A 16,991-nucleotide genomic window follows, 5' to 3' on the forward strand; every position below is an offset into this window, starting at 1 on the left:
ATAATTAAAAGTAGAGAGATTGGTATTATTTTAATTGAAGTATAGTTGATGTGCAATATTATGTAAGTTTCAGGTGTACAATATAGCAATTTGCAAAAAGATTATACTCCATTTATAGTTATTATAAAATATTGACTGTATAATATATCCTTGTGGATTATTTTATACATAATGGTTTATATCTTTTAGTCCCCTACCCCTATCTCCCTCCTCCCTCCTTTCCTCTTGCCCCTGGTAACCACTAATTTATTCTCTACATCTGTTTCTGTTTTGTTATATTCACTGGTTTGTTGTGTTTTTTTTAGATTGCACATATAAGTGATATCATTCAGTGTTTGTTTTTCTCTGACCGCCTTATTTCACTTGGCATAATCTCCTCCAAGTTCAACCATGGTGTTCCAAATGGCAAAATTTCATTATTTTGTATGGCTGAGTAATATTCTGTTGTTTATATATACCACATCTTTATCCACTCATCTTTCGGTGGACATTTAAGTTGCTTCCATATCTTGGGAATTGTAAATAAATGCTGCTGTGGACATTGGGGGGCATGTAGAGATTGGTATCATTCTTTTCAGCTCTCATCTCACTTGGTCTTTCTCTTGAGTATAATGAGCCTTGCTACTTAAAGCATGGTTTGAGGTTTAGCAGCATGGATACCGCCCAGGAACTTGCTCCAAATGGATGCAATCATACGCACATAACCACAGGCACCAATCACCTTTGCCGTATTCTACTGGTTATAGGCAAGTCATAGGTTCTGCCCCCACTCTTGCTGTAGATTTTAAACTACCATTAATCATGTTGTTTTGAGATGTTTGAGTTAGTCCTTGAACTTTTAACAGTTTGTCTAGGGTCCTGGAAGGGAAAGTCAAAGTGTATAAAGTTTTTAAAGGCTTGCATGACTGTCGTCTAGTTGCTTTTCAGAAAATCAGTACCTTTTTTTTTTACATGATAGACAAACAAATGGCAACATTGACAGTTCATCAGTGTGCCTTTTCTGCCAACTAGGGATCATTAAGTAGTAAGAAAACAGGAAAGAGGAAAAGTGTAAGTTAAAAATCCTTATCATAAATAGTTTGAGTGATTGATAATGGAGAGCCTGAAGGTTATTTGAATTCATTTTTGACAGTCTAAAACTATTTAGTCAATTTACTATTTCTGACCAAATGGGATCAGTGTATTTGTTAAGAAACTTTTGGGTGTCTTATCTAGTGTTAATGACTCAGACAGTAAAGAATTTGCCTGCAATGCAGGAGACCCAGGTTCCATCCCTGAGTCAGAAAATCCCCTGGAGAAGGGAATAATGGCTAACCACTACAGTAGTCTTGTCTGGAGAATCCCTTGTACAGAGAGCCTGGCGGGCTACAGTCCATGGGGTTGCAAAGAGTCAGATATGACTGAGCAACTAGCACTTATCTAGTGTTAGATACTATTAGTGAGAGAAGAGAAATATGCCAGTGTTTGTGCCTATAAGGCTTCTGGAAGTCTTATGATATTGTTTACTTTTTTTTCATCTTTCTACAAAGTGTAAACTTCAGTTTTTAAAAGTTCATACCAGGTTTCACATTGCCTGAGTTTTCTGTGGGTTGAAGAAATTTGAAAATCTTCCAAGGTGATTAAAAACAAAGCTGTCTTTTCCTGTCTTTTAGCAACAACGTACTGTCTACAGACTGACTCTAGTGAAGGCGTGGAACGTGGATGAGCTCCAGGCCTATGCCGAGCTGGTGTCCCTGGGGAACCCTGACTTCATCGAGGTGAAGGTAAGCCCCTGCTGGCCAGTGCTGGGCACACTTCCCCTGGCGCTTTGCTGGCTACGGCGGAGTTGAAGTGAAGTGAAGTGAAGTGAAGTCGCTCCGTCGTGTCCGACTCTTTGCGACCCCATGGACTGTAGCCTACCAGGATCCTCAGTCCATGGGATTTTCCAGGCAAGAGTACTGGAGTGGGTTGCCATTTCCTTCTCCAGGGGATCTTCCCGACCCAGGGATCAAACCCGGGTCTCCCGCATTGTAGGCAGACGCTTTACCGTCTGAGCTACCAGGGAAGCCCTTCTAAAACCCTACATGAGGTCCTGGATGTTTGATTTATTCATGCAAAAATATTAATCAAGATCCTGGCACTGTTCTAGCCATTGGGGATAAGAACAGTAAAGACCAAGCATTTGCTCTCACATATAAAAAGCTTATATTTTAGCGAGCCATAGACTGTCAAGAGAAAATAAATGTATTGTCCACTGCATAGTAACTTTAATATGCGGAGAAGTAGAACACTGTTATAGTGAGTAATTGACTTTTAAATAAACCTTTGCTATGGAAAACTTCAAATATATACAAAAGTAGAGAGACTGATGTAATGAACCCCCATCCATCCATTACCCAGCTTCAGAAATTACCAGCTCATGTTTCATTTGTACTCCAACCCATTTTCCTGCCCTTACCTATTATTTTCAAGCAAATCCTCACATTATACCATTACCTATAGCTGATTCAGTGTGTATTTTTGAAAGATATGCACTCACTTTAAGCACTTATTCAGAGTACTGTTCTTCCAACTAAATAGTTTTAATAGTAATTTCTTAAGTTTTGGGGCATATAAGGTTTCAGACTCAACCGATTAACAGTATTTTTTTAGTTGAAATAGAGTTGATTTACAATATTGTATTAGTTTCAGGTATACAGCAAAATAATTCAGTTATATATATTTTTTCAGGTTATTTTTTATTACAGCTTATTATAAGATATTGAATATAGTTCCCTGTGTTATATAGTAAATCCTTGTTGCTTGTCTATTTTATGTATAGTAGTGTTTGTTTATTAATCCCATACTCCTAATTTACTCTTCCCTTTCCCCTTTGGTAATAACTAAGTTTGTTTTCTATGTCTGTGAGTCTGTTTCTATTTTGTATGTAGATTCATTTGTATTTTTTTCAAGATTCTTCACATAAATGATCCCCTGTAACATTTGTCTTTTTTTGACTTACTTCACTTAGTATGATATTCTCTAGATGATCTATGTTGCTGCCAATGGTAATATTTCATCCTTTTTAATGCCTGAGTAATATTTCATTGTGTGTATATACATCATATCCTCTTAAACCAACTGTCTTGGTTATTTGAAAATCTAGATCCATGTAAGGGTTAGAATTGGATTATTTCTGTCTTTAATTTTTTTAGTCTATTAGTTCTGCTTCCATGGGTTTTTTGTTCCCCTAGTAATTTATGTTGTTGGAGAAAATGGGTCATTTATCCTGGTTAGTTCCCTGTATTTAAATTTTAAAACAAAAATTTATTTTTTGACCTATTACATATTCTTCTGCCCCATATATTTTCCATGGGTTGGTAGTTAGATCAAAAGAAGATTGGTCATGTGTGTGTGTGTATGTGTGTGTGTGTGTGAGTGTGTGTGTTTGCATTTCAAGACTATTTCATTGGTGGCGATTTCCAGCAGGCGGCATTTAATGTCATGTTTTTGCCAGTGTTTCTTTGGGATAGATACCTGTAAGTGGATTGACGTGTGAGAGGATCCATGGATATGCTGTTTTGCTAGATATTGTGGTTGACTGTTTTAGATTTCGTAAGCAGGAAGGTTTTTTGAGGAGATACTTGATACTTGAGTAAGAAGAAGCAACACAATATTCAAAGGCTTGGGGTCAGAGAATTCTGGGCAGATGACACAGCTAGTCTGCAAGAGGGCCTTTGTGACCTCTGGGGCGGTTGGAGTTGGCTGTGGTACAAGATGAATCAGAGAAGGGGGCTGGGGCCGGATTTTGTTAGGCCTTTCACACAGGATGAGAGAATCAGATTTTAACTAAGTTTAATGATAAAACTTTTTTTTATACCTGGTGTACTTGGAAAGGATTTTAAAAGCTAGAGAGTGATGAGATCTGATTTATGATTTTAAAAGATCACCCTCCTGTTGCCGTGAGTTGGTTACAAGGGCAGTAGTAGAAGTAGGTAGACCAGTAATAAAACTTTTGCCAAGGAAGAGGCGTGATGGCTTGGGGAAGGTCTTTGGTGATATAGTTGGAGAGGAGTGAGTGGGTGCTTTCGTGATGAATTTTGAAAGTAGATCCAACTGAACTTGTTGGATGATATAGGGAATGACAGAACAAAAGGAATCAAAATAGTACCTAGGTTTTTGGCTTAAGCAACCGTGTGGATGTGGCACAGTTTGCTGATGTGGAAAAGACCAATGGAGAAGGAAGACCGATTTGGGGAGCAATTTCATGAGTTTTTGTGTCAGCCTGAGTAATTTGAGATAGGTTTTAAATATCTAAGGGTAGGTTCAAATAAACCATAGGTTATATAAGCCTGGAGTCCTGGGGATGAGACAAGCCTGGCAATAATGACTTGGAAGTCATCAGCGTGAGATAGTAAGTAGTTAAAGCTGTAGAATATTAAGAGGCAGATAATATGCTAGGCTTTCATGGACAACTAAGAATATGCAAAAATGAGAGAAAGTGACCAGAAAATTCACCTAGTCTGTCAGAGGTCCACTCTTCAGTTCATGTTTATGAAGCTGGGTGCACTCTGTCATATCAAAGGATATTTCAGTTTTAGAGCTGTCTTTTAGTAAGTTCAACATTCTCTATGACTGTCTTCTGGAGGGATGGGGAGGTTGCAGCAGATGAAATATTGCTGTCTGAGTGTGTAGCAATCTCTAGTCAGGTCAAAAACACTTTTAAAGTTCTTAATTTCCAAAGGCTCCTCTTGGCAAGAACTCTAATGATGCAAAGATACAAACTACATCTTAAATATATGCCTTGGCTTAACAAAACTTTGCCAATGTCAACGGTTAGTGGTGGTTTAATTTATGACTTAGCTATTAAAGAATGTTGCTTCAAATTATATTGCAGTAAAACATCTATTATTAAGCAACTTGGCTGGATCACACCATCACCTTTTTTTCTCCTTCCTTCTTTCTTTGCAGTCATGTTTTCTGTAATGAACAAGATATTTTATAATCTGAAAAGAATCAACCAGAATTATTTTTTAATGAAAGATGACCACTTTGTAAACAGTGTAATTCTCTGATGGGCATTTTGTATTTGGATAAACTATTACTATGACTCGGAAATAGATGAAGCCTTCTTGCCTGTAGCTGAGATGTTATAATAACATAGTTTCTTTCAAACAAGATTTCCATTTTACTGTTTTATCCCTGCGTTTAACAAATATTTCTGTGCTCTCTCCACGCGCCAGGCCTTGTCAAAGCACCATAGGTACAGAGTTTGTGCCTAAATTTGGATATGCTGTTTGGGAAATGGATGTCTTGCTGAGCAAGGCCACATCTACAGAAGTAAAATGAGCTACTTGGAGAGACTTTTTCTTTTTAATTGAAAAATTCTTGGAGAAGTGTGTAATCTAATCATGATGTAAAATGCTATATTTAAATTTTTAAAATATAGGGTAATAGAAAACAGTTTGTGTTGTACCAGCAGAAAGTATGTGATGGTCACTTGACTCTGTAATATCAAGTACCTGGGCTTTTTTTTTTTTTTAATTTGATTGATTGATTGATTTTTGGCTGTGCTGGGTCTTTGTTGCTGTGCGCGGGTGATCTCGTTGTGGTGGCATCTCTTGTTGCGGAGCCCGGGCTCTGGGCCCAAGGACATCAGTAGCTGTGACATGTGGGCTCAGTTGCCCCATGGCATGTGGGATCTTCCCGGACTAGGGGTTGAACCAGTGTCCCTTGCATTGCAGGGCGAATTCTCAACCACCGGACCACCACCAGGGAAGCCCCTCAAGTACCTGGGCCTTTGAGGATTAGATCACATGGTTTATTAAATTCATCTCTCATTTGTCCAGCAAGTCAATGAAGTATGTTTTTTTTAACTGAAGTAGGAAAAGGAATGTTTACAGAAGATAGTATATTATTAAGAAGCAAAGCAAGTTATAGAATAATTATTGTTTGAGTAAATTTTCACAGTATGTTTACATACATTTATATAAGGAAAGTGTGGAAGGATATATATCAGACTGTTAACTGTTCTATTTGGGAGAAGGGGAAGGAAAGGCTTGTTTTTCTTTTCATATTTCTATGTTGTGCTAATTGTTGCAGTGAGCATGCATTACTTTTTATAATTCACATGACTGAAGTGAAATCAGTAAATGGAGAAGGCCTGCTTTCCTGTTAAGTAGGGTTCAACTATTTCATGTCTGAAAAGGAAACTTTTTGTTGTTTTTTCTTATTAAAGTTTAATTTTTCTAAAATGGAAGAGTTTTAAAAATAATAACAATAAACCCACCCCAAAAAACAACTGATAAGAGCCAGCAGCTTAAGATAACCTCAGCTTCCTCCAAAAACAAACTTTTAGAAGTAAGCGTTATGGTAAACATACTTTTGAGAGAGCTGTCAATCTGTCAGGCCTGTAAGGGAATTCCCTAGGGGCTGGAAGAAGGGAGACTGCCGGGTGGTACTCACTCCACAGCTCCAGTAGAGACAGGATGTGGGTGTGAAGGCAGAAGACTAGGCCCTTTGACCTTTAGCAAACGGACGAATTGGGAAAAAATTCGCACGCTGACACCAAGTGGCGCCTGGAGGTTTATCTCTTACCTGTGAAATGAAGTGTTAGTCGCACAGTTGTGTCCAACTTTTTGTGACCCTGAGGGTTGTAGCCCACCAGCCTCCTTTGTCCATGGGATTTTCCAGGCAAGAATACTGGAGTGGGTAACCATTCCTTCTCCAAAGTATCTTTCTGATGCAGGGATGAACCTGCATCTCCTGCATGGGCAGGCAGATTCTTTACCATCTGAGCCAGCAGAGAAGCCCATCCCTTACCTATCTCTTGGTAAAAAAGAAAATATCTTCCAGGGTCTAACCTTCAAAAGGAGTTAGTGTTAAAGCTTAATAGTACCTCAAGGTCACATGAATGCCCCAAAGATGTGAAATTGATAATACAGGATGACCCTGGGATAGTGATATACCTGGGGCTCTCAGATACCATTCATGTCTTTTCCCTGGATTTCCTGGATGTGTGTGTGAATGTGGAGGGTGTAGCAGTGTCTCGTATAGTCTCCAGTGGGGAAGATGTGTGAACTTTGCTGTATTCTTAAAAGGTACTGATGTCACCTGGGACAGATTACTTAACCTTCATTGAGCCTAAATTTCCTCAGTATTAAAATTAGACTAATAATTTCAATTTAATAGCTTTGGTTGAGAATTCAAGGGGATAACATATGCCTGGGTTCAATAACTGCTTAGATCACTTTCCATCAAGCATATTATTAAAAATGAATCAATAGAAGCTGCTTATTATATCGATTTTCTCTTTACTTTCAGTTTTAGTCTCATAAAGCATCTCTCTGTTCCATTCCCTGTAAATTATCATGTATTTTGGGTTCATTAGGCTTAAATGGGCCTCTATTTGCTAGCCTGAGAAAGTTAACCATCGTTATTTGCTTACTTGTTTAAGAAAATGTGTTCGGCGTTGTAAACATCTGCCTTATTGAGAAGCTTTCATAGCACAATCCATTTTGTAAATGAAATAGTGTCTTTGTATTCTGTGCCTAGCACTGCACCTTGAGATGAGTAAGTGCAGTAATTATTTGTTGTCAAATGATTTAAAACCTTCTTCCCGTTAGCACTGTGACTTTCGACAGAGCTCAGTCCTTGCAGAATGCACCTTGCAAAACAAATGACTTAGCATAACTCGCCCTCTTTCTGCACACAGTGTAAGGAATATTGGTCATATTGGTCAGATTCATTACAATTGTTAGTTGTTCAAGTATGCAGCAGTACCTGAGCAGTGGAGCAGTGGTTTCAGTTGGTTCATAACCATTAAAGAGCAGAAAAGTCATGAAACATATGAAGGAAATTTTGTATTAGAAAAGAGTTATGAAGTCTAATGTCATGGAAGAAATCTGTGACTTGATCTTAGAACAGATTGGTTGAGGGTACAGAGAAGAACAAGGTACAGTTTCTGCCCTTTGAGAGCTCAGGATTTAGACACATCTCTATGCCCGTTGTGTGATAAGAGATATGCACAAGACATGATGAATTTGGGATTAGATGGGATGGGGGTTCCTGGCCCAAAAGCAAAGAGATGGTGGAGAATTTAGCTGGGGAAAGACTAGATGCTGAGTCTAATAAGATGGTCTCAGGTGCTATGCTGGGAAATTTGGGCTGGTGTTGGGGGGGTGGTGAAGCATTTTTAAAAGAGTGACATGTATTGCTGCAATACATGAGGACATTTCTTCTGTCCTCAGACAATCAAGGACAAAAGAATAATATCAGGAACCTTTTGATACCCAGTCAGTATAGTTAGAATTTCAAGAGCCAAAATACTGCTCTTCCCATAGACTTTGAATCCCCAGGTGAACTTTCCAAGCAGCCTATAAAAAAGACCTGCTGGCCCCCATCTCCTTGAGCAGAGTGGTCCCTCCAGAAGACACCAGTGTAATGTAATGGTGTGTGTGTGTGTGTGTGTGTGTGTGTGTGTGTGAATCACTTAGTCATGTCCGACTCTCTGCGACCCCATGAACTGTAGCCCACCAGGCTTCTCTGTCCTTGGGATTCTCCAGGCTAGAATACTAGAGTGGGTCACCGTTTCCTTCTCCAAATGGAATGGTGTGGGTGGTGCTTTTCACCACAAATATGAAGACATGTAAGTGGTCCTGCTCCTCGGGAACTTTCTCTGGGTCTGCCTGTCACTGCTCAGCCTGCAGATATCTGGAGTGAGTGCTTTCAGCCGCCACATTGTTCCCATCTGTTTCCTCAAGGACGTTGTTTTTTCAGAGTTGTGAGGAAAGAGCATGGTGCTGGTGATAAATGGGGTGGGAGTCGTGCTGCTAGGGGAAGGCGGCAGAGAGCTGTGGTATGAGGGAAAATGAAACATCTTGAGACAGTTCAGGGGCAAGTGTGACCAGGAATCAGGTCCAGGCGGGTCGCCGGTGGACAGGAGTGTGGCGTGATGTGAAGTAGCCCATGCAGAGTGGGGAGCCCCCGAGGGGCAGCTGCTGGAGACCAGCGCGCTGCTGGGTACGTGCTTTGTCGCTCAGTCCTGTCCGACTCTGTGCAACCCCATGTGTTGTAGCCCCCCAGGCTCCTCTGTCCATGGGGATTCTCCAGGCAAGAATACTGGAGTGGGTTGCCATGCCCTCCTCCAGGGGGTCTTCCCATCCCAGGGATCGAACCCAGGTCTCCCTCATTGCAGGTGGATTGTTTACCCTCTGAGCCACCAGGGAAGGCCCCGGTTCACTGGGGTCGGTTTCTACCTGTTGCAGCTGTGTCACGATGAAGGCTTGGGCTCTGTAGTTGGCTCAGGAAGTAACCCATACTGCCCACCTCTGAGGATTTTGTTTGGCTAAGAAGAGAATTTTTACAAGAAAGTACTTTGTTGATTAAAAGCTGTAATGTGAACATATAGAGAAAGTATTAGTGAAGGCCGAGTGATGACCTGTGGCAGTCACTCTTTCATTTCCTTTCCAAACCAAATCCCTCCTTAGCATATTGTGCTTTATTATCGCTGAATAATCAGTGTTAAGTGAAAATGGCTCAGTCGTGTCTGACTCTTTGCGACCCCATAGGGAATACAGTCTATGAAATTCTCCAGGCCAGAATACTGGAGTGGGTAGCCTTTCCCTTCTCTAGGGGATCTTCCTAACCCAGGGATCGAACCGAAGTTTCCTGCATTGCAGGCAGAATCTTTACCAGCTGAGCTACGAGGGAAGCCCAAGAATACTTAAGTGGGTAACCTATCCCTTCTGCAGGGGATCTTCCTGATCCAGGAATCGAACCAAGGTCTCCTGCATTGCAGGTAATTCCTTTCCAGCTGAATCTCAAGGGAAGCCCAAGTAGAAAGCATAATCTGCATCACCCAGGAATCTTGCATGATAACTACTACACTAGCGGCATGACTAAATCAATTAAACTATTTTCCAAAGCCATTGTCATGAATATAAGATCTTACCTAAAACCCCTGCTTCAGTGAATTAAGGTAAATATTAAAAACAAATTCCTCTGAATTAGCCACTATCTTGGTTATTCATATAATTCGTCCATCATAAACAGTATTTAAAGTGAAGTAAAGTTCATATTTATGGCTAATTTGACTTATGAACAAACCATTTTTGTGTGTTTTTAATACATTTGGGCAAGTTCAGTACAGTTTTCCAACTACGCTTTCTTAAAGATTTTTTAAACTACTGTTTGCTTTTTTTATTCAGGTAAAACCCGAGCTCAGTTTATATGAATTCTGTAAATCATTGGGCTAATAGAGAAGATTCTTTAGTTTATTGAAATTAAGCTGGGTTGCCTCTAGTTTTTGTTCAGCTAAGGTCATCTCAGTGTAGTGTACAGTAGTCTTTGAGCAGCCATCTGGAGTGGAGGGTTTTGCAGAACTCATCCGCATTTTTGGCCCCCTCCCAGCTCTGCCATCTGTAGGGTCACGATCACTCTGCTTTGCCCATTGTGAGCTTTTCGTTTAAAGTCTTTCTATCCCCTCCAGTCTGTGTATGTGTGTGTCTCAGAGAGAGCATCTTTTTAAATTTTAGTTATTCTCTACTTAGTAGCAGCATATCTAGACTATTCAAATCTTTTTTTCAAGTAAGTTTGATTTCTTAGGTATTTAGAGAGCCTACAAAGTTAAGATATTCCTTATTATTGAAAATTAGTCATTACTCGCTTATCACTATGTAACTTACCAGTCAAAGAAATTATTTATGGAACTTTTGGGTCTTAGATGCTTGGGCTGGCAGGTAGAATTCAAAAGAGTTAAAAATCAATTTATCTTAATGTGTTTGTACTGAATGAGAAAATCTCTGTAGTAGATACATGTATATATCTACATGTATATATGTATCTGTGTGTGTGTGTGTGTGTATATATATATATATATATATATATTTCTACAAACAAATTTTCATTTTGGCATGATTCAGTGTTTATATTGGGTTGGCCAAAAAGTTTGTTTGAGTTTTCCCATAACATCATGTGAAAAACTTGAACGAACTTTTTGGCCAACCCAATACACATCCACATACAAAATATATTACAAAGTGATCTCTTTAGAGAATAATTTGAAAGGATTCCCTATCTGGCCCTTTACAGAAAGTTTACCAGCCTCAGGTTTCCCTGATAGCTCAGTTGATAAAGAATCTGCCTGTAATGCAGGAGACCCTGGTTCCAGTCCTGGTTCAGAAAGATCCACTGGAGAAGGCATAGGCCATCCACTCCAGTATTCCTAGGCTTCTCTTGTGGCTCAGCTGGTAAAGAATCCGCCTGCAGTGTGGGAGACCTGGGTTCAATTCCAGGGTTGGGAAGATCCCCTGGAGAAGGGAAAGGCTACCCACTCCAATATTCTGGCCTGGAGAATTCTATGAAATGTATCATCCATGGGGTTGCAAAGAGTAGGACACGACTGAGCAACTTTCACTTTCTTACCAACCTCAAATCTAAACTATACTAGAAATGGGAGCTCATTTTATTTCCCCAGTCAGTGAATTATTCATTGAATTTTTGTGGGTGTCAGCTATGCCCTCACTATTATAGTCCCATGACAGTCAGTCTCTTATACTGCATGAGTGAATCTGATTGGAAAGGCACACTATCGGGTGAAAAGTATCATCGTGAGTAGACTGTGCAGATGGCGATGTAGCAGAAAGTACAGGTACCCACGCCCCCAGCTTCATCGGAGTGCAGAGAACCTTGGCCTGGGAGCCCCCATGCTATCTTTGTCACCTGCTACTTGTATGAGCTTCTAAGCCAATTTTATCATCTTTGTATTTTTCTTCACTTTAAAATATGGATTGGATTGGCTTGGATTGGTTTGAAAGTGTATTAGTTGCTCAGTCATGTCCGGTTTCTTTATGACCCCATGAACTGTAGCCCGCCAAGCTCCTCTGTCCATGGAATTCTCCACGCAAGAATGCTGGAGTGGGTAGACATTCCCTTCTCCAAGGGATCTCCCCAACCCAGGGATTGAACCCGGGTCTCCTGCATTGCAGGCAGATTCTTTACCGTCTGAGCCACCAGGGAAGCCCTGGATTGGTTTGTTGGATGACCTCTAGAAGCGTGTCTGGGTCTGAAGCTCTTAATCTGTGACATCTGAATAGGCCCATAACTGTCTCTGTTTCCACAGGGTGTTACCTACTGTGGAGAGAGTTCAGCGAGCAGTCTTACCATGGCCAACGTGCCCTGGCATGAGGAGGTGGTGCGCTTTGTCTGTGAGTTGGTGGATCTGATCCCTGACTATGAAATCGCTTGTGAACACGAGCATTCCAACTGTCTTCTAATAGCTCACAAGAAGGTAAGAACACCTCAGGTATGCGTTCTTCCATCACCCTTGTCCTTCTTGCTCCCTTCTCTTTTCTCTTTATTTTTCCCCTCACCTTATTATAGTGAAATTCTACTTGTTTGCTACCTTTCCTATAATGAACTTTAAGAAAACCCCGAATTCTGTCTGTTGGACTCATAAACCCTCTTTTCTGTGTGAGATTGCTTCATTTTCAGCCCTCACTCAGGCACTTGAAGTGCCTTCTGGCTTGTAACTGGCGCATCCTGAGATACAAAACAAAACACCCTTGTAATAACCTCTAGTCCTTTACCCAGAATGACAAGGGAAAGCTAAAATAGTAAACAACTCTCATATGACGGTTTTTGACTGTCAGAAGAAATATTGAGGTGTTTATCAAATTTTAGATCACTTTGAATCCCGGCCTCTGCAGAAATGTTTCTGGGACTTTGGTTTTCCTTTTTCCTCTTTAGTGTTTTTAGTACACAGAAAAAGTACCTAAATTTAATGTATTTTTTAAAGTAAATAATGCCTAGCAAAGGAAAAATTCAGTTTTTGTTAGAGGTAGGCTCTTAAAAAGAAAAAAATACCCAATCAGAAGTCCAGTGTTAGAGTAGCGTAGCAATCATACTGATATGCCCTTACTGAAATATTTATACAGAAATAATATAGTGTCTTGGGTTTGATTCAAAATGGTATTAGGTGAGAAGTATGTGGGTGTGTTGATGGGCTGAGGGCTTTTGAGGCTAATGATGGATACATAGAGGCTCATTTTACTTCTCTGCTTAGTTTTCTGTTCATACTCTCCTTTTTTAAAAAAAGTGGACATTGTTAAACCTTGAAAACATTATTCTAGATGCAAAATGGACACAAAAGGCCACATGATATATGATTCTGTTTATATGAAATGTCCAGACAGATCAATCCTTAGAGTCAGAACGTGGTTTAGTGGTTGATGGGGGCTGGGGGAAGAGCAGGTCGGAAAGTAACTGCTAATAGGTGTGGGATTTATTTTTGGGTTATGAAAATATTCTGAAATTGCATAGTAGTGTTATTTGCACAACTTTGTGGCTGTGTGAAAACCCACCGAATTGTGTACTTTAAAAGTTGAATTTTATGGTTTGTGAATTATATCACAGTAAGGATAAATTAATACCAAAAAGGTTAAAGAATGGGCTTACCTTTTCTTATAAAAATGTTTTTTATGCGAGTCAAGTCAGGCTTCATTAATTCGAACATGAGTCTCACTTTTTCCTCCCTACAACCTAAGTGGCTTCCAGAACAGCTTCATAGGTTAATGATATTTAATAATATTAGAAATGCTCAATTAAAATGTCACTTGATCTAGGCTCAAACAAACAGGAGGTTAAAAGGCCCTCATGTCTTAGTCGCAGTGAAATTATCTGTATCTGACCTAATGATCTGTCAAACTTAAATATTTAGACAGAAGAATGTGTTCTGGGAGTATCAGGGAACAAAGAAATAAAAGCCGCCTAGTATTTGAAATGTTCATTAAAGTAGCTGCAAAGACAGTTAACTTACAAAGTAAATCTTAAAAAATTAAAGCCAAAAACCAGATTTTATTTTCTAGCTTTTTAATCACTGTTTCCATTTCTGGTAAGATAGTACCTTTAAAAAAATTACTTGATTAGAGGGGCAGTGCCCTTGAAATAGTCCTGACAATGGTGGCAAAGTTCTCTCTTCCTTCCTTAAGTCTGGTCTTCACACCATAGCCAAAGAAGTCTTTGTAGAGCGTAGATCTCTTACTGCCTTTGATTGACCTCCCATTGCTTTTAGTATGAAAATTAAGATCGTGTAATGTGGCCCCCAGCATCCTGAGCGATCAGTCTCTGTCTGCCTCTCCAGCTTCTTCTGGAACCCCTCTTTCCTTTCCTTTCTGCACTTTTTCCTTTTCTCAGCCATAGTAGGTCTTAGTTTTGCTCCAGGTAGGCTGGGAATTGTATACTTTTTCTATTCTTTTAGTGGATGTACTAAAGATTACTATTAACATGCATTCTGTACATAATTATTTTGAACTGCTGTCCTATATTGCCTGATTGTTTTCTTCTCTCCTCCATTCAATTAAGCCTCTCTAAACTTCATCTTGAAACTGACACTAATAATACTGACTTTAGATGTTATTGTTAAGATTAAAGTTAATATATTTGAAGTACTCAGGAGGGAACCTAAAATAAAATCAGCAGTTCGTAAATAATAGTTGTTACTGATGCTTTTATTGGCCTGCACCTATCCACAGGGAGCCCTCAGAAGATGGCCAAGCAAATTACTGAAATCTAGTGTGATAAATGTAACAACAGACATAGGTAGAAAGTACACGCCAGACAGAAGAGAGAATCTGAGATTGACCTTCATTATTTTCTTTAATGTGTGTTGAATATCCAGATGTGTCAGGCACTGTGTTGACATAAAGATGAGTTTAAAAAAAAGATCCCTGCCTTTGAGAATGGTCTACCAAAAAAGACAAACATCTAAACAAATAAATGCCCGCAAATTATTTTAGATCAATGATGAAAGATTAGAATGGAGCCCAAAGGAGAGCATACTTGGGACTATGGTACTATCAGGAGAGATTTCACAGAGGAGTTGCTGTTTGCTTGGGTCTTAAATGATGGCCAAGATGTGGCCCATGAGGAAGTGTGGAGCCCTGGCACCTTGGAACAACTCCAAAGTAGTTTGGTGGGGCAGGAGATCAAGAGAAGGGCTAAAAGGAGCAGGGTTGATTTGGCAGGGGCAAGATCACTGATGGCATTGAATGATATCCTAAATGTGCTTTTTTCCGTATGGTGTGGGCAGGCATCAAAGAGTTTTAAGTAGGGGAGTGACACAATCAGATTGGAATTGCAGAAAAGTTTCTCTAGCAACATTATAAAGGATGAATAGCAAGACAGAGAAACCAGTTAAAACGGGTTGGGAAAGTCCAGCAATCTGAGGGCTAAATGCTGAGGGTCTGAAACAGATTGGTGTGAAGGGGAAGAGTGGGGAGGAGGTGGTCTTGGGGAAGTACTGAATGAGGGCTATTACATTACAGAGTCTGTGGAGTCAAACGTGACTCCCTGGTTTCTGACTTGGGTATGTGGGTGATAGTGACTGAGCTTCACTGAGGTCGTGCTGTTTGCATATTGCTTTTTGTTGGTTTGTTCAGGGACCTCGGGTAGGGAGTGGATAAGTTCACTGCAGTATCAGCAAGCAGTTCCAGTAGAATATAGATGTCAGATGATGGAGTCAACAAGTTGTGCTTAGGAAGCACGTCAGTGAGTGAGGTGGTCAAGGTGAGAACTCCAGTATGCTCACCCTGAGGTGTCCGTACCCCAGCACAGAGCGCTCTCACTTTCTCGTTCACAGTTCCCTAGTGCCTCAGTAACTTCTCCACAAGAACCATAGGTTGAAAGAAAGAACCAGCAGTTCCATCTATTAAGACATAATTGAAAGAAACGTAGCATAACCTAATGTTGAAACTGAACTCTCTCAAGCTACTAGTTGACATGGTACCCAGCAGATATTCAGTATCCCTGCTCTTCCCTCCAGAGTTTAAAATATTCCGGTGAGTATACTGCACTCACGTTTTGCAAGCCACCCCTCTAAGGAAACAACAGAGACACTCATCCAAAGGGAAATAGAAATCTCATTTAGATTGTTCCCCACTATCTATTTATGTATTGGTGCTTCTTTTCTTTTACATTGTTGGTATTGAAGTGTGCAGACCTCATAGTTTTCCAGTCACTTCCTAGTCTCTGTTCTTAGAGTAGTGCCTAGTGTAAGAGATGAAAATATAACCCCTTATGAAGTAGTCACTTCTCACTCTTGTTGGAGTGGCTCTTTCTTTTGACTTACAAGCTGGGAAGGGTCACTTGAAGCCAGAAAGGTCAGAATCATCAACAACTGTTTATCACTCCCTATTTTCTCAGGAGAGTGCTCCGTTTCCGTTTGTAACCCTAGGGCTTCAGAACGGGAGGATGAGCTGCAGTTGCATTGCTCTTGTTTTACTGTAACACCAGAAGACAGCCAGAGAAGAGATTGGAATATCATGTCCTTTTATTTTGAAATGATTACAGATTCATGGAAAACTGCAAAAATAGTCCAGAAACTCTCTTGTACCTGTTACCTGCTTTACCCCAGCAATATAAATATCTTTCATGACTAAAGGACATTGTCACAGCCAGGAAACAGACAACAGCCAACCAGGAAATAGACATGAATGCAATCAGCAAACCTTATTCTGATTTCACCAGTTTTCAACACCTTCATTTGTGTTGTTTTCAAGACAAATTCATTTGCCATTTTATCACATGTAGATTCACCTAATCACCACCACCATCAAGTTACAAAACTAGTCTGTTGCCACAAAGATCCTTATACCCCTTTAGAGTCCAACCTACCCTCCATCCCCAACTACCTATAAGCCCTGTCAACCACTAACCTGTTTTCTATCTTTATAATTTTATGATCTTGGGAATCACATAAAAATAAAATCATGAAAATGTGACTTTTTGAGATCAACATTTTTCACTTATCATAATACCCTTGAGTTCCATGTGACTCAATGCACATGTTAGTAGTTTATTCCTTTTTATTGCTGAGTAACATTCCATGGTAAGGATCATGTACTATGGTTTGTTTAACTATTTAACTGTTAACGGTTTTTCCCTGTTTTGGGCTGTTTCAGCTGCTTTGAACATTCTTGTACAGGTTTTTGTGTAGACATAAGTTTTTGTTTCTCAGGGCTAAATGCACAGGAATG

General features: G+C 39.9%; 1 protein-coding gene across 3 annotated transcripts in view; it reads left to right on the forward strand.

Moving 5' to 3' along the window:
* LOC136160736 (S-adenosyl-L-methionine-dependent tRNA 4-demethylwyosine synthase TYW1) overlaps positions 1–16,991 on the forward strand; it is a 138,935-nt gene that overhangs the window by 106,641 nt on the left and 15,303 nt on the right. For all 3 annotated transcript variants that reach the window (XM_065924776.1, XM_065924777.1, XM_065924778.1), the window contains 2 exons: positions 1,653–1,763; positions 12,080–12,247. In XM_065924776.1, coding sequence (XP_065780848.1) covers positions 1,653–1,763; positions 12,080–12,247 — 279 coding nt within the window. The remainder of the gene's footprint in view (positions 1–1,652; positions 1,764–12,079; positions 12,248–16,991) is intronic.

The sequence above is a fragment of the Muntiacus reevesi genome, chromosome 2 (genome assembly GCF_963930625.1).
Source record: "Muntiacus reevesi chromosome 2, mMunRee1.1, whole genome shotgun sequence".
Lineage (NCBI taxonomy): Eukaryota > Metazoa > Chordata > Mammalia > Artiodactyla > Cervidae > Muntiacus > Muntiacus reevesi.